Source organism: Arvicola amphibius, chromosome 8 (assembly GCF_903992535.2).
Source record: "Arvicola amphibius chromosome 8, mArvAmp1.2, whole genome shotgun sequence".
In the NCBI taxonomy this organism is placed as follows: Eukaryota; Metazoa; Chordata; class Mammalia; order Rodentia; family Cricetidae; genus Arvicola; species Arvicola amphibius.
Genome location: NC_052054.1, coordinates 73,509,422 through 73,532,396, shown reverse-complemented (window position 1 = coordinate 73,532,396; position 22,975 = coordinate 73,509,422). Strand labels below are relative to the sequence as shown.

The 22,975-nt window shown below is 49.5% G+C and overlaps 1 protein-coding gene and 1 long non-coding RNA gene across 6 annotated transcripts in view; one reads left to right on the top strand and one right to left on the bottom strand.

Moving 5' to 3' along the window:
• Positions 1-238, bottom strand: part of LOC119820291 — a 30,360-nt gene extending 30,122 nt beyond the window's left edge. For all 4 annotated transcript variants that reach the window (XR_005286461.2, XR_005286460.2, XR_005286459.2 and 1 more), the window contains exon 1: positions 28-238. This is a non-coding gene — a long non-coding RNA (uncharacterized LOC119820291). The remainder of the gene's footprint in view (positions 1-27) is intronic.
• Positions 239-3,029: 2,791 nt separating this feature from the next.
• On the top strand, positions 3,030-17,091 carry Bcl3 (BCL3 transcription coactivator). 2 transcript variants are annotated; one of them, XM_038339378.2, is made up of 9 exons: positions 3,030-3,375; positions 5,591-5,744; positions 13,045-13,153; positions 14,039-14,243; positions 14,326-14,414; positions 14,583-14,660; positions 15,888-16,055; positions 16,297-16,414; positions 16,504-17,091. In XM_038339378.2, exons 1-9 carry the CDS (start codon positions 3,135-3,137, stop codon positions 16,686-16,688), a joined length of 1,347 nt encoding a protein of 448 aa, XP_038195306.1. In that variant the 5' UTR covers positions 3,030-3,134; the 3' UTR covers positions 16,689-17,091. The 2 variants fall into 2 exon arrangements, with proteins under 2 accessions (XP_038195306.1, XP_038195307.1); XM_038339379.1 differs by lacking the exon at positions 3,030-3,375 and adding an exon at positions 3,427-3,554.
• The last annotated feature ends 5,884 nt before the right edge of the window (positions 17,092-22,975 follow it).

Below are 22,975 nucleotides of genomic sequence, written 5' to 3'. Positions count from 1 at the left end.
CTTGTGAAAGTCAAGCCACCACCTTACCTGTCCCAAGCCATGCCCCTGAGCCCTGTCCCCAGCTTCCGATTAGTGGTCAGAGCTCCTCAACTTTCTCTTGGGCCTGGGGAACCCAGAGGAGTGGGTTAGCAGATGCTAAATCCACCCTGCTTCTTTCCAGGGTGATTCCTGTTCTCACTTTACTGCCTCCCCCACCCGCACGGTGGAAGGCAGAGGTGACTTTGCCTTGCTGGCCAGAACAAACTGAACCTCGAGAGATGACTGACTTCTCGGCTCACACAGGGGGAAGGTCGTTGGGGACAGGAACCCAGGGCCTGGTTGGGCCAGAGCTCTACCCCAGCACTGTTTGTGTTATATGTGTAACATGTATTCATCTCATGTGTGTTTGTGTGTGCATACAAGGCAGGGCATGGACATGTCTCATGAGGACAACTTATAAGAGTCAGCTCTCTCCTTCAGCCACGTGGGTTCTGAATATAATTCAAGTCGTTCAGCTTGGTGGCTAGCACCTTTACCTGACACGGCAACTTACTGGCCCCATTTTCATTTTGGGGACCATGTAGCCTAGGCTGGCCTCAAACCTTCTCTGTAGGTAGCTAAGGCTGGCCTTCGAACTCCTGGCCTTCCTGCCTCAGGCTCCATGGTGGTGGTTATTGATTCATTTTGTTGAGATAGTCTCCTCAGGTTGTTCAGGCTGGTCTTCAACTCATTCTGTAGCCCCAGCTAGCCCAAACCTCTTTATTCTCTTGCCCCTCAGCTATTGAGTAGTTAGAATTACAGGCAAACACAACTCCTTGGGGTGGCTTGGAGGTGAGATTTGAACCCAGGTCTTGTTCTCTCCACTGATTCACCTTAATGGCACACTGTGGGGGGGTGGGCGGTAAAGGGAGACAGCCAGAGAGAGACAAAAGCGGTGGGAACAGGTAAGGTCATCTGGCTCCTCGATCCCACAGACGAGGTTAACCATCCACTTGGGTGCGGCCCCAGCCGGCCAAAGTCCCCTCACAGGCTCCACACCCACGTTCATGGTTCCAGGACCACGGAGGGTGCAGAGACAAAAAGGGACAGAAAAATGGAGAAGGTGGCTCACACTTGTTCTCTCAGCACTCTGGAAGCCCAGGAAGGAGGCCAGCCTGGGCTACAGAGACCCTAAAAGAGTCAGGAAACACGATAGGGGACAAGGGACCCAAGGATAGGTTTTTAGAAACGCATGGACATCCGGAGAGAGAAACAGGGGACCTCGTGAATCCTCTGGGCAGGTTCGCAGCGCAGTGCCCATGTCTCTGCCTCCTTAAATCTCCAACCGCCTCCCCCCCACACGCCTCCCTGTGACTCAGTGACCTGGACTCAACCCCAGTGGCCGCTCCACCTCCAGGGATGTCCGGGAAAGCCCCGAACTGCGGCCCCGCCCCGGGGCGGACCCTGAGGAGGCTGAGCTTCTGCCCCGCCTCCCCAGCTCCTGTACCTTTGTGTCAGGGCCCCAACCAGCCGGGCCAGTTCCCCACCCGCCAGCCCCTCCTCAGGGTGGGAAGGGAAGTGGGGGAAGCTGAGCGAGTCAGCCTGCACCCCCAAGCGCCACAAGTGACTGGCCTTGAGCCATAACTGCGGCCTGCTGGCCCAACCTCTATCTGCACTTTTCATCTCGCAGGATCTGTCTCCAGGTCTCTTCCCTCCGCATATGGGATTCGTCGGCGCTAACTTCTCCTTTGAGACCTCTGGCTGGCAGGGACCGGGCAGACACACACACACAGACACACAGACACACACACACACACACAGACACACACACACACACACACACACACACACACACACAGATGCTTGTCCGCCCTGTGGCCTGCAAGCCCAAAGGCACAAGGAAGACAGAGGGTGGCTAGGGCCTGGGCACCAGCCAAAAATCAATCCCTGCCCTGGGCTGGGCTTTTCATTCACACCCTGATGGTGCAGGCTGTCATCCCCGCCTCCTCAAGAGGCAGGCAGGAAGGTTCCAAGTTCAAAGTCATCCTGGGCTACCGAGCAACTGCAAGGCCAGCTTGGGCAGATTGGAAAGCAAAAAGAAGGCTGGGCCATAGCTCAGTGCTAGGACGGTTGCTTGCTGTGCACAAGTTCCTAGGCTCCAGTATTGCAAAAAAGGGTGGGGGGGGAATGAGCGACTCAGGGGGGAAGTGCATGGTCAAGGTCACCCAAGAGGAAGTAGGAATCAGGATTTGAACCCACGTCCTAGCAACCCTGTGGCCTCCAAGAATTGCATGGTTGGGGCCAGAGGAGGTGGCTGGAAGGCTCAGAAACATTAAAGGAAAGATGGGGAAAGAGTCAAAGAAGGGAGGTTGCTCACAAATGTAGACTCTGATAACCAGACACGCCATGAAACTCAGAGACGGGGACCACAGAAGGGGCTGAGTGGCTGGATCCCAGGCATGCAGGAGGTCCCTGCTCAACCAACAGAAAATTTTGTCTGTTAATGGTGTCCAGGTCCACAGCCTCAGCTTCTGGGAGGGAAGATAGGAGGCAGAGGCAGGAGGGTTGAGAGTTCATGGTCATTCTTTGCTACGGTAGCAGGTTCAAGGCTAGCCTGGGCTACTTGATTCCTGATCTAAGAAAAAGAAAGAAAAATCAAGGCCCCATGGAGCAGGTGTCTTCTCAGCACTAGGGGTAAAAACAGGAGGGATCAGTAGGTCAAGACCACCCTCTGCTTCATAGCCAGGTCGAGGTTAGCCTGGGATACATAAGCTTCAGTCAAAGAAAACAAGGAAGGAGAAAGAAAGAGAGAGAGAGGGAGAGGAGAGAGAGAGAGAGAGAGAGAGAGAGAGAGAGAGAGAGAGAGAGAGAGAGAGAGAGAGAGAGAGAGAGACTATCTCTCTAGGACTAGACCCAGCTCCGGGCCAGAGGCAGCTGTGCAGAGCAACGGGTGGGGACCAGGAGCCCCGGCTCCGCCTCCGAGACGCGGGTCCAGGAAACCCCTGGGGCGGACGGGTGGCCCTGGGGGCCCGGGGGCGGGGAGGCGGGAGGCGGGCGCCGCCCCGGCTGACAAAAGTCCCTTCAGTTCAGTCAGCAGCAGGGGAAGTCCCGCAGCCCGGCGAGACCGCCTTCCCGTGCCGAGCTTGCCGCGCGTCCCGGCGTCTCCGGGCGGCCCGATGCCCCGATGCCCCGCGGGGGCCATGGACGAGGGGCCCGTGGACCTGCGCACCCGGCCCAAGGGCGCCCCCGGCGCCGCGCTGCCGCTCCGCAAACGCCCACTGCGCCCCACGTCCCCGGAACCCGCAGCCCCGCGCACCCTCGCCGTACCCCAGGACCCCCTGCGCAGCAGCTGCGACACCCTGGCTGTCCCTGGACCCCCCCACGGCGTGGCCAGGCCGGAGGCGCTTTACTACCAGGGTGAGTAGCCTCCCCCGCGAATGCCAGAGTCCGGTGGGGGCCACCTGAGGTCAGCAGAGCACAGGACACAAATAGATGGGATTCCTCATAGCTGGGACTCTAGGATGGAAGCTGTGTCCCAGAAACAGCTCCGAAACGGGTTGCAAAGCCCTGAAGCTCAACCATGAGGGTGCCAAGAGGTCAGAGGGGTGCCCAAGGGTCAAATGTCTTATGGGGGCTGTCAGGGGACAGTGTCCAGTGGCGCAGATATGGGGTCCTATGGTATCCCAGAGGCACAGAATTTCAGACTGGGAGGAACCAGATGTTAAGGACTATGAACAATTAATCACCACTCAGGCCTTGGAAACTGGGGTTCTGGCATGCAGATATGTGGGGGGGTCATAGAAACAGAACAGGGATCTAAAGAGACTGGTACCTTAGGTTAAATCTTGGGAACCGAGATTTCACGGGGCATAGGGGTTGAGAGAAAGGCATTAGGGTTCTGAGCACCCCCGTGTTTAGATCACAGACCTAAATGATCACACGACACTCAGAGCCTCCAAGACCCCAATATTGCAGGTTAGGAGGAATTAGCAAAGAGATCTAGCGTTCTACACAGCCAGCTGTGTGTGCTCACAAGGGTCAGGTAGCCCTAGGGGCAGACTTGGGGACTGAGGGTTCTAGGAAGGGGAACACAACTAAGGAATTCGGAAACTGATGGATTTGGGTGGGAGGGAAGGGATTCAGGGGTCTGGAAAGGTGGGACTGCGGAAAGGAAACCCCAAAGCTGGTCAGATGGCATAAAGCCAGGTACCCTTCTCCTCAAGGAAGGGGCATTCCCCCTGCGGTAACCCAGAGCTGTCGACCCCCGCTTCCTTGGGCCCTCTAGCTTGGGCCCTCTAGCTTCTGCAGCTCCTAGCCTATCCATGCATTAGCAGGAGGACGTCAAGCTGCAGGACAGGAGGCCTTCCTCTGCCTGATGAGACCCCTGGCTTCTGTTTTCCCACCTTTGCGATGGTCCTTCTCAACAGTTCCACCTAAAAGGGTTCTGGGGCCAAGTTCTCTGACTGTCCTGGCTCCCCAGACCTATTGTGTTACCGTGCACCCAACACCAGATCTTTAGTCCACCAGCTACGAAATTACTCACAGTGTAACTTTGCAACTGGGGTACCCCTGCTGGGTGGTGACAGGTCTCTTTCTGCCCTTAAAGGTCTCTTCTGTAGATGGATGGAGGCCAGACATTTGTGAGAGAAGACATGCGTCATAGGAGGGAATGGAGATGAGGGATGGGGTGAGGGACGAAGGATGCAGGAGCTGGGGGAGAGACAGGAATGAGAATGTTGTCTTGGGCTTTGAGGAACAAGTTTGAGGAGCTAACAGAACCTGGGGTAGCCAAACATGGTGATGCATACCTGTAATCCCAGCACTTGGGAAGCTGAGGCAGGAGGATCTCCATGAGTGTGAGGCCAGTCTGGGCTAAAAACACAGTGACACAGTGTTTCACTTGGGTGAGGGCTAAAGAGATGGCTGAGTAGTTAAGAACACTTGCTGCTCTTGCAGAGGACCTTGCTCTGCTCCAGGATCCAGGTCTGACAGCCCACAAAACCATCTGTAACTTCAGTCCTAGGAGTGCAAGGCCCTCTCCTAGCCTCTGATGGCTTCAGGCAGGCGTGTGGTGCACATGCATACATGCAGGCAAAACATCCATATGCGTTAAAAAATAATACAATTTTTTAAAGTAATGGCTAGAAATATATATTTAAAAGAAAAGGGACCTTGGGGCAGGAGAGATGGCTCAGCAATTGAGAGGACTTAGTGTTCTTGTAGTGGATTTGACTTCAGAGCTCAGCATCCATATTGTGGGAACCTATAAATCCCTATACCTCCAGTTTCAGGGGATCTGGCGCCCTCTACTGGCCTCCATGGGCACGTGCACAAATGTGGTGCACATAAATACATAAACACACTCAGGCACAGGCACATACAGAGAAAAAACTTTAAATGATTGTATATAAAGGTAATATAGTAAGTGAAGTGATGCAGGTCGATAATTCCAGCACTGAAGAGATGGAGGCAGGGGGATCAGGTGTGTGAGGTTCAAGATCAGCCTGGGCTACATGGGAATGGGAGCAGGGGATTTGGGAGGATGCCAAGGCTTGAAGGGAGAAAACCCAAGCCAAGAATCTGTGGGTTTGGCTTCACCTGGCTCTTCCTTTTTTGTTTCTGCTGTCTTCAGGACCTTTGGTGCCCATTTACCCTACCCCTACGGTGGGACCTCCCTTTCCGCTGCTGAACTTGCCCACGCACCTCTACTCCAGGATGTGCCCCATGGAACACCCCCTTTCCGCTGACATTGCCCTGGCCACCCGTGCAGATGAGGATGGAGACACGTAAGTGACGGAGTGTGGGGAGCCCGCCCCGCACACCGTGGGGACGATAGGTTCTGACCCCTGTTAGAATGTGCCTGCATGGCTCGCTGACACTGAACCATCTGTCCACCTGAGCTTTGGTTCCCTCCTATGGAAAATGGGTGCTGAAGAGCTCTCATTGGCTAGGGCTGCTGTGGGGGTGGGAGACTGAACCTCGTGCATGCTCCTCGCTTGTTCTAACAGGAAGCCACACCCCCAACCTCTCAATTTTTATCATAATCCAAAAAACGAGAACTGTATCTTTCTTTGTTTTCATTTTTTTAAAAATTTTATTTACATACATGGATGTTTTGTCTGTGTGAATGTCTGTGCACCGTGTGCTTGCCTGGTGTCTGAGGAGACAAGAAGAGGTCACAGGTCCCCTGGAAATGGAGTCTTCTATGGGTTTCCCATCGTTTTTTTGTTTGTTAGTTAGTTGGTTGGTTTTCCAAAGCAGGGTTTCCCTCTGTAGACCTGGCTGGCTTCGAACTCATTCACAGAGAGCTTCCTGAGTACTGGGATTAAAGGCTTGTGCCACCACCACCCTGCCCTGAGTCAAGGTCTCAGTCTGTGGCCCTAACGGGCCTGGAACTCACTCACAGAGTGAGCCCAGGCTCCCTCAAACTTGCATAGATCTTTCCTCCACCTCCTGAGTGTTGGGATCAAAGGTGTGCATCACCATGCCCAGCTCTGGGAAATGCATTTTATCTGCTGATTTTTTTGGAGGTATCACACACACATGAGAGGTTCGAGTCTAGCATGTCATAGGTCGTGTGTCGATAAACTTTGGCTAGAGCTCAGGGTGCTGATGCACATGGTAAGGCTTGTTCTGGGGAAGTTAAGGGAAAAGGCTGGAGAATCCAGGAGTTCAAAACCAATGTGAGGTTGGGGACGAAGCTCAGTGGGGAGAGTGCTTGCTTGCCTAGCACACACACACACACACACACACACACATACACACAAGGCCCAGGTTTCTTCCCCAGCACCAAAGAAGCCCTTGGCAGCTGTTTTGTGTGCCCTCACTGTATGGCGAACCCATGGTGCCTGAGTTCAGGGTGGATGCAGAGTAAAGCAGCCCTCACCCTGACCTCCTCCCTGTCTTGGATGGTTTCTCTTCTAGTCCACGTCATTCTTTCACGGCCATAGCCCACTGAGCTGATTTCCCAACCGTCTGGTTTATCTCTTGGGTCAGAGGGCGGTCTAGGCCTAGGCAGAGCATACAATGAACAGCCCATGCAGTTGACAGCTGTTCAATTAACCTGGGCGTGAATCCCAGCTGTCTCTCCCTCCTCGGTACCTCAGTTTCCCTCTCTGTAAAAACAGGAATTGTAAGTATGTCCCTCTTTGGAAAAGATGAAATGTTTTGTTTTGTTGAGTAAAGACCATATGTAGTCCAGGCTAGCCCAGAACTCACTACCTAGCCTAGGACTACTTAGATCCTGCTCCCATCCCCCAGTGCTAGGATTCCAGACCTGCACCGCCATGTCCGGCTTTTTCGTTTGCATTGACACAGGGTCTTGCTCTGGAAGTGAGTGGCCTGGAACTCACTATGTAGCCTACGTCAGCTTATAACTCACAGCAACCCAGTCCTCCTACCTCAACCTCCCACATACTGGGATTGTCATTCAGCTGAAATGGAAAATATAAGGAGCCTTCATGTGGAAATTGGTTTGAGATCTGGACTCTCTAGCCAGAGATCAATTGGCCCATTTGTGTAGGCTTGATGTTCTGGAGCCTCCGTTTCTGTTTGGAAACCCGGCTTCGTCATAGACCTTACACAATGGTGTATACACAAGCGTACACAGACCAGGACTGGGCAAACAGTAAGCGCTCAATACTTGAGTTGGTAATGTTTGCACAGAGCTGCCCTGGGGAGGCTGTAGGGCTACCACGTGAGTTCAAGCAGGAGAAAGTGTCAGAGGTCCATTAAAGACTCAATAAAACTCTAGCTACTTCCCACCCCAGGGGCCAAATGCGGAGGTTTAATTTGTAACTGTCCCCAGGGGTGAGCTGTCTGTGGTCTGGTGGCAAGGGGCAGTCTGCACTCACAGCCCCTCACCCCTCTTCCAGGCCTCCCCCCCCTCGCCCCCCGCCCCCAACGCAAACACTTCTGCCTCAGCTGCCGGCTGGGGAAATCCCTTCCCGCAGAACCTGACCGCAGCCCAGCTGCTCTGCCTTCCCCACGTCAGCACCCTTCACTCCCTCCGGCGCTCCCTCCAACCTTAACCCCTTCCGCTGGGGCCGAGACTTACCGGAATGGGCAGCCGGCCAAACTCTGGCAGCTTGCCTGCGCCACCAACCCCACTTCACACAGGCTGGGGGAGGGCCGGGCAAGGAGGCTGGCCGGGGACCCTAAGTCTAAATCCTAGAGAACCAGAAGCCTGTTGTCCGGACTTTGCCTCTTTCATGGAAACAAGAATCTTAGGAAAAGCCAGCGTAGTGGCTCAAGCTTCGAATATTCCCAGCAAGTTTAGGGAGAGTCCTCTCCAGCTTGAGGTTAGCCTGGGCTACAGAGTAAGGCCATCTGGAGTCCGAATCTTTCTGCAAGAGACATGAGGTACATGCCATAAGTCTCAGGGAGGAACTGGGAATAAAGAGAGATGGGGGGCGCGTAGTTTGGGGACCTGACATTTACACAGGTCTCAAAGAAAAACCAACTGCCCAAGTTTTCAGTCCTTTGTTGAAGAAAGTGAGTATTTCAGCCAGTGGTGTGCACACGCACACTTGTAATCGCGGCACTGGAAAGGCAGGCGGAGAGCGGAGGGTGGCGAGACCTTGTCTCAAAACACGATACTGGTTCCATGCCTTTTAAAGAAAATGAGAGAATTTCAAAACAATAGCAGGTTACACTGGGGGAGGGGCTCAGGGGTCATAGCCCTCGGTTAGGCCGCCATGCACCAGAAATCAAGCAAACTTTATATAAACTAAACCCCGACCCGCTGTAAAAATGTGGTCCCATATTTTAATGAAGCTGCCTGTCTTAGGGTGTGTGTGACCCCCTCAAAGATGTAAAGATTAGAGTATTGCAGTTCCATGTCTTCCAAGGAAAGTGGAAGAAAGAGAAGCCACTTAGGACGGGGTGAGGGGGGGGGTCGTTTCTTAGTAAACTTAGGTGTGTTTCTGAAGTCCCAAGAAAGACCTTGGTGTGAATGCGGGAATACCGGGACCAGAAGCCAGCTGAGGCTGGGCCCAGTAAAGCTGCAAGAGGGGCCCCAAGGCTGGAGAACTCAGGGTTCTGTTTCCTCCCCCACTGGGAGAGTGGAAGTTGGGGTGCCAGCGCATGGCCGGGTAGATCCCCAGCTGGCCAGGCTTCCCTCCCCCGGGAGCAGGAAGCCCGGCCCCGCCCCGCAGACCTGTTACTGGAAGTCCGAGGGCTGGGCCGCCCCTCCCGTCCCCACTTCCTCCAGCCCCGCCCCACCCCCTGCGGCCCGCGCATTTATGGGAACTGTAGCCTGGACCGTTTCTCTGAAATCATTCGCTCTCTGCCCTCGCTTAACCCCGCCCGCGCCAGGAGGGACCCTGGCTGGCTGCGCGTCTAAGGAGAGGCTGTAGAGGGACGAAGGGAAGCCAAATTGGGAGGGGATTCAGGGCCCGCCCCTCCCCCAGCATTTTCGATTTCAATCTGCTTCACAACATCTGGATCCAGATTCAGGGATTTGTAATCTGGCTTGGCCTGTGGCGCTATAGTGGGAAGGAAAGCCAGGCTCACGCAAGAGGTACTTTGCCCCAGGCTTTCGCCGGGGAGCTCTGACGCCTAGTGTGCATTCCTGGTGGAATGTGCCCCTCCTCACCCGAGCCCCTCGGACCCCGAGATTTCAGCGCTCCCTCAAAATAATGTGGGGAGATAATTTGAACTGTGGATTCTCACTGTACCTTTCTGACTTGGCAAAGATCTGGTTAGTGAAAGGCAGTTGGCATGTGAGAAAGTAGATGCTTCATTAATGGACTTTTTGCTTCTTCTTCTTTTTTTTAATGGTGAGAATAGAACCCAAAGCCTTGCATGTCCTATCCTCTACCAGTCACACTATCAGCCCCTCACTGGGAATTCTAGGTAGGGGTTCTTTTTTGTACTGCATCCAAAAACCTTTTTGTTGTTGTTGTCGTTTTGCTTGTTGTTGTTTTATTTTGGTTTTTTTTTTTTTAACTTTCGAGTCAGGGCTTCTCTGTAGCTTTTGGTGCCTGTCCTGAAACTAGCTCTTGTAGACCAGACCAGCCTCGAACTCACAGAGATCCGCCTGCCTCTGCCTCCCGAGTACTGGGATTAAAGGCATGTGCCACCACCACTGGCTCCAAACGTATTGTTTTGATGATGGAATCTCACTCTGCAGCCCAAGTTAGTATCAGACTTCCCACCGCCTTTCAGATGTGCAGCCTCTGTGATTGGCTAGTAAATACTTTCAATGAAGGTCATCCAGGGATGGAGCGATGGCTCTGTGGGTAAAGCACTTGCTGCTCAAGCCTAGAGGATTTGAGCTTGGAACCGCAGCACACATACAGTGAAAAGCTCAGGCTGACAATCTCACCTGGAAGAAAAGGCAGGAAGATCCTGGAGGCTCACCCAGTGAGCCCCAAGTTCAAGGAGAGACCCTGTCTCAAAAAGTAAGGTGGAAGAGGGATGGAGGATAGTTTCTGACATTACCACGCATGTGTGTGCACACACGTGCACTCACACAAGTACAAAAACATACCTGCACACCACACTCACAGGAAAAGCAGAAAAAAAGAAAATCATGAAATCAATATGGTAGCGGGATAGGTGAGGTGGCTCAAAGAGAAGAGAGGCCCTCAAGCAAGCCTAACAGCCTGAGACTGATCCCCGAAACCCGCATAGTGGGTAAGGAGTACTGACCTCCGCAGGTCCCCTGTCCTCCTCGTGTGTGCTGTGGCACATATGCACCTACTTGTGCATACACAATAAATGCATGCACACATGAATAATAAAACAGAAGCCAGGTATAGTGGGACGCACCTTTAATCCCAGCACTGGGGACGCAGAGGCAGGTGGATCTCTGAGTTCGAGGCCAGCCTGGTTTCCACAGTGAGTTCCATGTCAGTCAGGAATTGACATACTGAGACCCGGTAGCAGAAATTAAAAACTTGAAAGGTGGAGACACCTGGCGTGTGCACATGCAGCCGCACACGAGGGAACACATACATATGCATACACCACATTCACACACGAGAAATAAAGGTCGTGCAGCAGGAGGGCATGCAATCTGCCCGACACTGCTGTCCCTCTGTCCCCATGCACCAACAGATGCAAAGCTTGCTCCGAATGGCAGTCTGTGATCCCTGGGAAAGGGGCAAGTGCTTCAATGGGGAGCACAGTTGAGTCTGAAGGGAGCTTTGGGGAATCCCGGAGGAAATGCTGAGGCTGATGTGGCCTTCCTAGATGGGGAGGGGGTAATTGGGGCACTGACTCTCACACCTCTGCTTTGCAGCTGCTCCCACCACCAAAGGGCATGCATGACCTTGAGTGAGCAGCAGAGATAATTGTCAGGGTGTGGGAAATGGAAGGCTCCCTGAGCTGGGGAATGGGCCCTTCACTCTATCAGGACATTCTACAGTGCCGAACAGGTACAGAGCCGTGACCCATAACCCACGTGGCTCCTTCTTCCTCATCTTATTCTTTTTTGTTTGTTTTTTGCCTTTTGGGGGTTTTGCTTTGTTATTGTTTTTTGATTTTTCAAGATAGGTTTTTTCTGTAGCTTTGGAGCCTAGCTCTTGTAGACCAGGCTGGCCTTGAACTCACAGAGATCCACCAGCCTCTGCCTCCTGAGTCCTGGGATCAAAAGTATACACCACCACGCTTGGCCTTGTCCGCTTTTAATCAAAGCCTGTACTCCGCGGACAGCCCTGGGATGTCTCTGGGTGGAGGCTGGACCCAATGTATGGCCAAGACGTGCCCACTTCACAGATGAGGAAGCTGTGGCTTGGGGAAGGCATCAGGGTGACCGTCAGGATGGGCGTAGTCACTGCACACCTGTTCTCTGTCAGGTACACCCTCTGGGCAGGGAATGTCAGTACAGGACGCTCAGTACAGCAGACACTGTCATGGACAGACTCAGACAGGATGTGACTGCAAAGTGGACAATGAGCCCAGAGCAACATGGAGGCAAATGTGGCAGGGGAGAGGAGAGGGCATGCGAGTCTGCCATTGTATCTCAGCAGAGGCAGGGGTGAGGGTGGCAAGCCCTATGGATATGTCTCAGGCGCACAGCATGGAGGCCAGTGTGTCCAGAGTGGAGGGAAGAGAGAGCATGGAGATGCTGTCAAAGGAAATGGTAGACGAGAACAAAACAACTTAGCGTTGGGAGGCTGAGGCAGGAGGACTGCCAGTTTGATGCCACTCAGAGCTGCACAGGTGGACACCCACTCACATAGGGCCTATCCACATGTGATGTTCAAGCCTGTAATCCTAGCATTCAGGAGACAGGAGGATTGTCATGAAGTTGAGGACAACTTGGGCCATTTAGTGAGATCAGGGACTTCCTGAGTTATATAGTAACACCTGTCAGAAAAAAAAAATCATGTGAAGACTGGGGTGTGGCTCAGCAGCAGTATGCCTGCCTAGAATCCCCCAGTGAGGGGCTGGGGGTGTGGCTCAGTGGTAGAGCCCCTGCCTAGAATCCCCCAGTGAGGGGCTGGGGGTGTGGCTCAGTGGTAGAGCCCCTGCCTAGAATCCCCCAGTGAGGGGCTGGGGTGTGGCTCAGTGGTAGAGCCCCTGCCTAGAATCCCCCAGTGAGGTACTAGGGTGAGGCTCAATAATAGAGGCCCCACTTATCCAGTAGAAGGGTTTGTTCCTAGCACCCCGAAAGCCAAAACTTATCCAATTTTTTAATAACTCACATTAGACCTTTGATCAAGTGAGGACAAGAGGGGAAGGCATATTTGAAAATATTTCTCTGGCTATGATGTGAGGAACTGACAGGACAGGTGGAAGCCAGAGAGCTGGGGATGGGGTGGAGGCTGTCATGATGCCAGAGGAAGCCTATTCAGGCTGTCCCAGGATGGTTATAAATTACTGTACTCAGCCAGGCGGTGGTGGTTCATGCCTTTAATCCGAATACTCAGGAGGCAGAGGCAGGCGGATCTTTGTGAGTTCAAGGCCAGCCTGGACTACAGAGTGAGTTCCAGAACAGCCAGGGCCACATAGAGAAATCCTGTCTCTGAAAACAAAGAAGCTTGTACTCTAAAAGTCTTTCCAAAGCATTCCACACAGCCCTATCAACAGCCTAGTGACCAGTTCCTAATGCCAGTGATTGCCCCTATGTCCCCCCAGGCCTCTTCACATCGCAGTGGTCCAGAACAACAAGGCAATTGCCCTCCGGTTGGTTATCCTTTTCCAGCAGGGAGGCCGGGAGCTAGACGTCCACAACAACCTGCGGCAGGTGAGGTCACCCTGGGGCTCTGGGGGTTCCTGCTCCTGGGAAGGAGGAGTCCCAGAGGAGACATGCAGCAGGGAGCCAGCATCTGGGTGGTGGGAAGAGTAGTGGCTCTGGGCATGGTAGCATGTATCTGTCACCTAGCGTTTGGGAGACTGGACAGGAACTGAGCATGGGAAATAGAGCGCTTGAGGCCAGCCTGGGACATACAACAGGCACTGCCTTTTCTTGGGAATTGGAATGATGGCTCAGAGGTTAAGAGTACTGGCTGCTCTTCCAGAGGATCTGAGTTCAATTCCCAGCAATCACATGGTGGCTCACAATTATCTATAATGGGATCTGGTGCCTTTCTGGCATGCAGGCATACATTCAAGTGGTACACTATGCACATAATAGAAATCAAAAAAAAAAAAAAAAAAAGTCTGGCCCAGTAAAGGTCCTTACCTCCAGGCCTGACAACTTGAGGTCAAAAACTCACTACTGTAAGTTGCCAATTGACCTCCACCAGTGCACTGGGGCACACACATACCACATGCACAGAAAGTAAATACATAAAATGTTTAAAACCGAAGCAAGAAAACAAAAACCATCAAGGCGGCTCACTGCTATGGTCTCAGCAGTTGGGAGGTGGAGGCAAGAACACCAGCAATCAGGTCATCCTCATCTGTAGAGCAAGTCTGTGGTCAGCATGGGCTCCCTGACAACCTATTTATCTCACATAGCCCCCCACCAAAGAAAGTTCTGTCGAGGTAGACTTTCTGGGATTTGAGGTAATCACAGGGGTCTCCGACTCGAACTGGGAGAGATGTCAGAGGCTTCCATCAATAGACTCAGAAAACCCGAGGTGCATGCGCGGGAAGATTCTGATCCCTCGCGTTCACTGTTCCCCAGACTCCTCTTCACCTGGCTGTGATCACCGCATTACCTGATATGGTCCGGCTCCTGGTGACAGCTGGTGCCAGTCCCATGGCCCTGGACCGCCACGGCCAGACCGCAGTCCACCTGGCGTGCGAGCACCGAAGCCCCAGCTGCCTGAGGGCCCTGCTGGACAATGCAACCCCGGGCTCCGTGGACCTGGAGGCTCGCAATTACGAAGGTGAGTCCCCAGAGAGGACAGGGTGAGATTGACGCGGTCCAAACACAAGCCGGGGCTTGACTGCAGTTTCCCCTTCCCTCAGGGCTCACTGCCCTGCACGTGGCCGTGAACTCCGGGTGCCAGGAGGCTGTCCTGCTGCTCCTGGAGCGCGGTGCGGACATCGATGCAGTGGTGAGCCAGGGTGGCCGGCGGTCAAGGGTGTGGCCTTGCGTGCGGGGGGTGTGGTCTAGGAGGCGGAGCTAGCGACGGGCGCCAGGGTAGCTGAGGGCTCCAGGATCAAAAGGAGGGATGCTCAGAGCCTACTAAGAGGGGGTGACTGAGAGACCTGCCCTCCCGCAGGACATCAAGAGCGGCCGCTCCCCACTCATACACGCCGTGGAGAACAACAGCCTGAGCATGGTGCAGCTATTGCTGCTGGTTCGTATCCACCCTCCCCCTCCCTGTCCTGCCTCTGATGCCAGCCCAGCTGTCACCTCCATCCCTGGCCAGGACCCCGTTTTCCAGTTCAGACTCCAGTTACTGCTTCACCCCAGGCTCTGACTCTCCCTTCAACATCTCATTTGCAAATTCAAGTTTCTTTTCTTTTCTCTCTTTCTTTTTCTTTCTTTCTTTCCTTCTTTCTTTCTTTTTCTTCTTTTTGAGACAGGGTCTCACTATATAGAGTTGGCCTCAAACTCAGAGATCTGCCTGCTTCTGCCTCCAGAGTGCTGGGATTAAAGGCATGTGCTACTTCGTTTTTGTTTTTGTTTTCTTTTTATTGTACATGGTTGGTTTGTCTGCTTCCAGATCTGTGCACCCTATGTGTGCAGTGTCCTCTGAGGCCAGAAGAGGGCATCAGATCCCCTAGAACTGTCCTTACAGATGGTTGTGAGCTGCCATGTGGTTGCCTGTAATCAAACCCTGTCCTCTGGAAGAGTTGACAATGCTCTTAACCAATGAGTCATCCCTTCATTCCTTAAGCTTATTTTTTATTTTTTTGTTTCATCATGTTTTGTTTGGTTTGGTTTTTGAGACAGGGTCTCACTACATCCTCCTGGCTATCCCGGAACTCACTCTGTAGACCACTCTGTCCTTGGTTGGACTCAGAGATCTGGCTGCCTTTGCTTCCGAGTACTGGAATTGGAGGGTGTGCCACCATGCCCTACCCCTTTTGAAAATTAGATTTGGTCTGCCACATTGTGGAGATCAGAGGACAGCAAATGTCGCCCTACCCAGCCTAGGCTTTACCTGGGATGACCTTGTTGACCCTGCTTCTGGCTTTCATCTTGTCCTTCTGTCATTCTGCACTCATTCCATCCACTCTCCAGAACCTTTCCTTCCTAATTTCTCCCTTGAATGACTGGACCTCAGTGTCCAGTTCTCCTAGTTCCCTCCTTGGTGTCTTGTGTAGCTGAGGCTGGACTTGAACTTACTTTGTAGCTCAGGTTAACCTTGAACTCTTGATCTTCCTGCACCCACTCTCCAGGCTTACAGGCCTATGTTGTCTTTGACCCCCCCCCCAACCCCCTGTCAAGACTCTGGTTGCCAGGTTCTGGTCACCCGTGTGAGCCCCAGTTGTGATCACCTGTCCCCTTCCCCCAGCTGACCCAGGCCAGGTGAGGCTACTAGCCCGAGTGGCTCCTAACTGAATGTCCTATCCCACAGCATGGCGCCAATGTGAACGCTCAGATGTACTCTGGCAGCTCCGCTCTGCATTCTGCGTCTGGCCGAGGACTCTTGCCTCTGGTGCGCACGCTGGTGCGCAGCGGGGCTGACAGTGGCCTCAAGAACTGTCACAATGACACGCCCCTCATGGTGGCTCGCAGCCGCAGGGTGAGTGTACAAGCCTGGGGAGGGGAATTTAGGCAAGTAACAAAAGTGCCTGGAAGGGAGGCGGTGAGGGGGAAGCTGAGTCACAAAAGAAAAGAAGCGCCTGCAGGCCCTTACCTGGATGCCTTGCAGGAGGGGGACCGAAGAAGAAAGGAAGGAGAAACAGAGGGAGGGCTGGGAAGAGAGAGGGAAAGAGAATGAATAAAGATTGGAAAAACCTCAGGTGACCCTCATTTTCCCACAGGTTATTGATATCTTAAGGGGGAAGGCCTCTCGGGCCGCCTCAGGGTCACAACCCGACCCATCCCCGGACCAAAGTGTCATCGCTTCCCCTGAGAGCAACAGTCGTCTGAGCTCCAATGGTGAGAGTCTGCACTGGGGGCCTTCAGGACCCTGGAGACAGCTCAGCGGGCACCTCCCCGCCCTAAACCGCGTCTCATTCGCTCCACAGGTCTCCAGTCCTCACCATGCTCCTCACCCCCACTGTCTCCCTCGAAGGATCCTCCTGGCTTCCCAGTGACCCCCCAAAACTTCTTCCTTCCGACTGCATCTCCACCTGCCTTCCTGCCCTTCCCGGGGGTCCTCCGAAGCCCTGGCCAGCCCGTGCCCCCATCCCCAGCTCCAGGAAGCAGCTGAGACGGATGGGGGGGCAGACCCGGACTCATGAGGAGAGGCCTCCCTGCCCTGTGGGGACCACTTCTCTGGAACCTGTGAGGACCTTGTTCTGCTTCCCCCCAATCTCCAGGATCAGGTTTTGCACCTACGCACATGCACCTACTACTGAGCACAGATAGCCCTAATCTCACCCCTTGCCCAGGACTCGTAGCCCCACTTCTTCTCAGGCACCAGGTACCCAGTCTGGAATCCACTAGCTGATCGATTCTTTGTTCAGTCCCAGAAGTGGAGGAACCCAAGGACAATCCCTTCTCTCCCATCCTCCACCCTGAGGAACCAGGAGCGTCTGGGGCAGCACTGATCACAATGTAAATTATTAGGTTTGGGTCAGATTTCTTTTGTAATAAAGTATTTTTGTACCATATCCCTTGCTTCGGATCTGTCACAATCAGGCGGGGCAGAAGTGTGCTTGTGGGTGCTCACCTATGTACCAAGTGACTCTGTATCCCAATGCTGTTGGGGGAGGGGGCTTTGGCGGTAAAATGAGTTACTAGATCATTGTGACATCTTCCCTGGGGATGCTGTAGGGTTCCAGAATGTTCTAGTTGTGGAAGTTTCTGAGGAACTCTGCAATTTGTGGGCCACTGTGGGAACCTCAGCTGATTGGTGTTTGGGCTTTAAAGAAACACTTACATGCATATAAATATATGTGTATATAATTTATGTATATAATATATTATATATTATATGATTATAATATATTTGTATTATATAATAATATGTGTAATGTAATACATACTTATATATTATAATATATTTTAAACATAATATATTATAATATGTAAAGTATATAATATGTAGTAAGTCTTTTCTGTCCTGCCAGCCAGCACCCAAATAATGACATGGAGTCTTCTTATTAATTATGAAAGCACATCTTATAACTGGCTGGGTAGTGGTGGTACACACCTTTAATTCCAGCATTCGGGAGGCAGAGGTAGGTGGATCTCTGTGAGTTTGAGGCCAGCTTGGTCTACAAGAGCTAGTTCCAGGACAGGCTCCAAAGCTTCAGAGATACCCTGTCTTGAAAAAACAAAAAAAAAAGCACATCCTATAGCTTAGGCTTGTTCCTAACTAGCTCTTATAACGTAAATTAGTCCATTTATATTAATCTGCACTCTATCATGTTGCATTACCTTTCTTGCCTAGCTATTGATAGTTCAGCTTTTTATTGCACCAATCACAGCTATACATCTTCACACAGTGTACAAATATACCACAACATTTCCCCCCTTTTGTCAAATAAAAAGGAAAGGTTTTAACTATAACATAGGAAAACTATATACAATAAAGAACAATTATCAAGCTAGAATTATATTCACAATGTTTAGTCCTTATGTATTTGACAAACTCAAAGAAAGTACTGTATTATCTATCCTATCTTAGTGAGTCCAATGTTTTATACCTAAACCATTTTCTTTTATAACTTGTATTACCCTCCTAAAAATATCTTTTTAGATAAAAAAAAACTTAAGCTTTGATGTTTCTCAACCTTATAAACTTTGTATTGCTTATGAGATTTTTTTCTGAATTTGGAAACAGAGAAAACTGTAATTATCTAATCTTCAATCTCCATCAAACACCTAGAAGGATATGCTATTACCTGAGTAAGGAAGTGCAGAGCAAGCGACTTCCCAAAAATGTGAGAAATGACAGAAACAGCTGGCTACCTGAACACTCACCCAAGGTTTTTCTGCAATGTTGGGCCATTTAGGCCTACAGGTCTAGAACATTCAACAGACTTTCTGTGAAGCAAGAATTTTGAAGGACTGCTCTACCGTGTCTTGGCAAACTTTCTAAGTTACCTTGTTTTGTGTCCTGTTTGTCCAATTTGTACAATATTCTGTTAGCAGTTAAGGCAAGGGCAGTTTCATTACCCAGTGGCTAACTTTGCCACAAATAAAAGCAAACTCTGTATGGAGGTTCTTTTATGCCTGTCATCATCTTTTGAAATAAGTTGGTGCTGCCAAGAACAGACATGTCTCACTGTCATGAAAAACCTTTTTATTTAAACATCTTAAATGTTACATTCTGTAGGTCTCTGAAGTGTTTGAAGACATCTGTCTGTGTAAAATATATGTTTGACCTTGAAAATATACCTAATATGACTGCATGTTTGACTGCATGTTATAGATAGCTAACTACTATTCTACATTTCTTAACTATCCTAAACAGTTTGTAATAATAGCCTTTAAAGACTAGAACTATATACATTACATTTTAAAATGAGCTGCATAGGTAAAATACCTTAAACACAAGTGGAAATATATATACAGTGTGTTAAAAATAACTTTAATTTGTATCAATATACAAAAATCTATACCAATGTAAAAGTTTTAAAGCTAGTAGATGCTGCTTTAGTTTGAAAGCAGGCTCAATAATCTACCAAAATTACCTCAATTTTATATTTGTATCAATATGCAAAAATATGTTAAACAAGAATATAATATATATATATTTTTAAACAAAATCCCTTAAATTTGTATCAATACACAAAAATTCATACCAATACAAAATATTTTAAACTAGTAGTTGCTTTTTGGTTTCAAAGTAGACTCGATAATCTACCAAAAATAACCTTAAATTTGTATCAATATATAAAAATATCTTTAACAAGAGAAGAAAATAAATGCCATATAACAAAAATAAGCTTAAAATTATATCAATAAACAAAAATCCATACTAGTGTAAAATATTTGAGATTAGTAGTTGCTTTTTTAGTTTCAAAGTAGATTCAATTCAATAATGTACCCTTCTATCCTGTATTTTCTATATCCCCTCATTTTCTTTTCAAAATGAGATCCCCGAATTTAAATTTTTCTTTGCTTAGCTTTCTCCCTGATCATTATCAACAACAACTTACAACAAATGCCCCTAAACAATGATAAACTTACATAATCCATTGGAAACCAAAACCCACCCTCCCCACCTCTTGGGAATGTGATGCACGATTAATGAAAACTCTCAGAGACTGATGCTCGGGTTCAGCCTGAAGACTGAAAAAGCAAAACAGCCAGCCACTGGCTCTTACCTCCATCTCAGTCCAAAATGGTGATCCTGCCTCCAGGAATCTCAGAATGAGACTGTGTCTGTGAGCTGTCTTCTGTTTTATGTTCCTCTGTAGAACTGGGATTAAAGGCATGCACCACTGGGATTAAAAGCATGCACTGCCTGGTTTCTATGGCAACTAGTGTGATTATTGGGATTAAATTTGTATGTTACCACTGCCTGGTCTGTAAGGCTGACCAGGGAGGCTATTTTACTCTCTGATCTTCAGACAAGCTTTATTTATTAAAATACAAATGAAATACCACTACAGGAGTGTGAGGTTATGTTCTCTAGACTGCTTCCTGTTCTCAGGGGGTGACAACATCTTTAGGGGACCCTAAGAAACCTGAGATAATGGTCAAGCCCTGGAGGACCAAGCTGTACAGTCTCTATAATGGGAAAATGCAGAGCCTACCTGAAGACCTGCTTGCAGTAGTGTGTGAGGCTGGACCAGTCAGCTAGCAGCTTTGAAGTTGTTCTGGATAAGAATTTTGAGGGAACTACAACAGAGGTGTTCTGAGAGGCTGGATCATCTGGACTACTTGTTTTCATGAGTGTTTAGTCCTTTTTTTTTTCATGAAAACACACAAACTTTTAAAAGTAACATATATATCTGCTTTAACATAAGTCTGGAATATGTAGTGTGTACAAGCCAGTTAAAGATGACTTTGGGGGAGGCTGGAGAGATAGCTCAGAGGTTAAGAGCATTGCCTGCTCTTCCAAAGGTCCTGAGTTCAATTCCCCACAACCACATGGTGGCTGACAACCATCTGTAATGGGGTCTGGTGCCCTCTTCTGGCCTGCAGACATACACACAGACAGAATATTGTTAAATAAATAAATAAATAAATAAGCAAGGCATTTCCTCCCCATTCCATTTTTTAAAAAAGATGACTTTTGGGGCTGGGTGGTGGTGGTGCATGCCTTTAATCCCAGCACTCAGGAGGCAGAGGCAGGCAGATCTCTGTGAGTTCGAGGCCAGCCTGGTCTATAAGAGCTACTTACAGGACAGGCTCCAAAGCTAAAGAGAAACCCTGTCTCAAAAAAAAAAGAGAGAGAGAAAAGATGACTTTTTGTTTTATGTTTGAGCAGGTAAAAAGCATCTGTCAACTTCATAAGTCCATGTGGACTATAATGAAACCTTTACCCATGCCATATGAAAGGATGGTATGTAGTAATAAGTCATGAGGACTCTGTAGCCAACAAGATTTATCATGTCTCATCCAGTCTCAGAGCTGTTCCCATGCAGAGAGACCAACATGTATGTCACCTGTCTTGCAGTCTTTTCTGTCTACCTCACTCACATCTGTAGCCAAGATTCTCAGCAGAATTCAAATCTGATCTCTATTAACTTTGAAGGAATTCATAGCTTTTCATTTCCAATGGAAACAAAGACATAACCTCTCCCCCAATGCAACACATTTCTCAACTTCCTTTCCGAAACCAAGACATCTCTAAAGTATATAGGCTGGTTTAATTCAGAAATCCCTTCCACAATTCAATGTCTCTCACAACTGCTGTTTTCTCATAAGCATTCAAAAAATTTGAAGTCAACAAAACACCATACAGGATGCAGATGCCCTGTTTATTTCCTATCTGTACACAATTTATTTTTTGAGACAAGGTTTCTCTGTAGCTTTTTGGAACCTGTCCTGGAACTCCTTCTGTAGACCAAGCTGGCCTCAAACGCACAGAGATCCGCTTGAAAACTGCCTTCCGAGTGCTGGGATTAAAAGCGTGCCCCACCACTACATATTTTTTTCCTTTTATATTACTTTATTCTCTCTTTAAGGACTTTATTATTTTAAACTATCTTATGACTTTATCTATAACCATTCTTTTTTCTTTCGGTTTTTTTTTTTTAGATTTTTTAAGGTTTATTGGTTATATATACAGTGTTCTGTCTGCATGTATACCTGCAGGGCAGAAGAGGGCACCAGATCTCATTATATGGATGGTTGTGAGCTACCGTGTGGTTGCTGGGAATTGAACTCAGGACCTCTGGAAGAACAGCCAGTGATCTTAACCACTGAGCCATCTCTCCAGCCCTGTCTCTTTTCTTTCTTTAGCATCTAAACACATTTTAAAGTATACTGTATCTGTTTAGAGGTCCTCTCAGTCTGGACAGGATTTTTAAACTCCTGCAGCTGAATATTTGTAACGTTCTCTGGCCATGTGACATAAACTTTAAACTGATAAGCAGCAGATAGGCTCTCTGCAGCATGTTTCCACTTAGCCCAGGGCCTGGCATGACTCCATCTCTTTCAGGTCTGTGAGAGAGGAACCACATGCCTAGGGGCCTGGCCTGGAGCTCCGGAAGACACTTCTACCTACTCTCCCACACAGAGTAGTGCCGCCCCCCCCGCCCCCCCCCACTGCTCCGCTTTCCCCCTCCCCCCCATAAACCCCATTCAAGTGCCTGGTAGCAGGACCTTTTAAAAGAGCCATGCCTCTGTACACCTCAAGCACCAAGACTATTAAGAACTTCTTTTTCTGCTTTCTCAGGTCCTATGTGGCTTTACATGCCCTACATTGGGTGCCATATGTAGTAAGTCATTTTCTATCCCATCAGACAGCTTTCAAATAATGGCATGGAGACTTCTTATTAATTATAAAATCTAGGCCAATAGCTTAGACTTGTTCCTAACTAGCTATTATGGCTTAAATTAGCTTATTTCCTTTTCTTACATTTTTAATTGATATTTATTGAGCTCTACATTTTTCTCTGCTCCCCTCCCTGCCTCTCCCCTCCAACCCTCCCCTAAGGTCCCCATGCCCCCAATTTACTCAGGAGATCTTGTCTTTTTCTACTTTCTACTTCCCATGTAGATTAAGTCTCTCTTAGTGCCTGCTTTGTTGTCTAAGTTCTCTGGGATTGTGGTTTGTAGGCTGGCTTTCTTTGTTTTATGTTTAAAAACCACCTATAAATGAATACAAGTGATAATTGTCTTTCTGTGTCAGGGTTACCTCACTCAAAATAATGTTTTCTAGCTCCATTCATTTTCCTGCAAAACTCAAAATATTATTTTTTTTCTGCTGTGTAGTACTCCATTTCATTTGATATTTTTTGCTTCTTTATCAAAGATCAGGTGTTTGAAGATGTATGGATTGATATCCAGGTCTTCTATTCGGTTCCATTGGTCCTCCTGTCTAATTAGCTTATTTCTATTAATCTATGTTCTATCATGTGGCATTACCTCTCT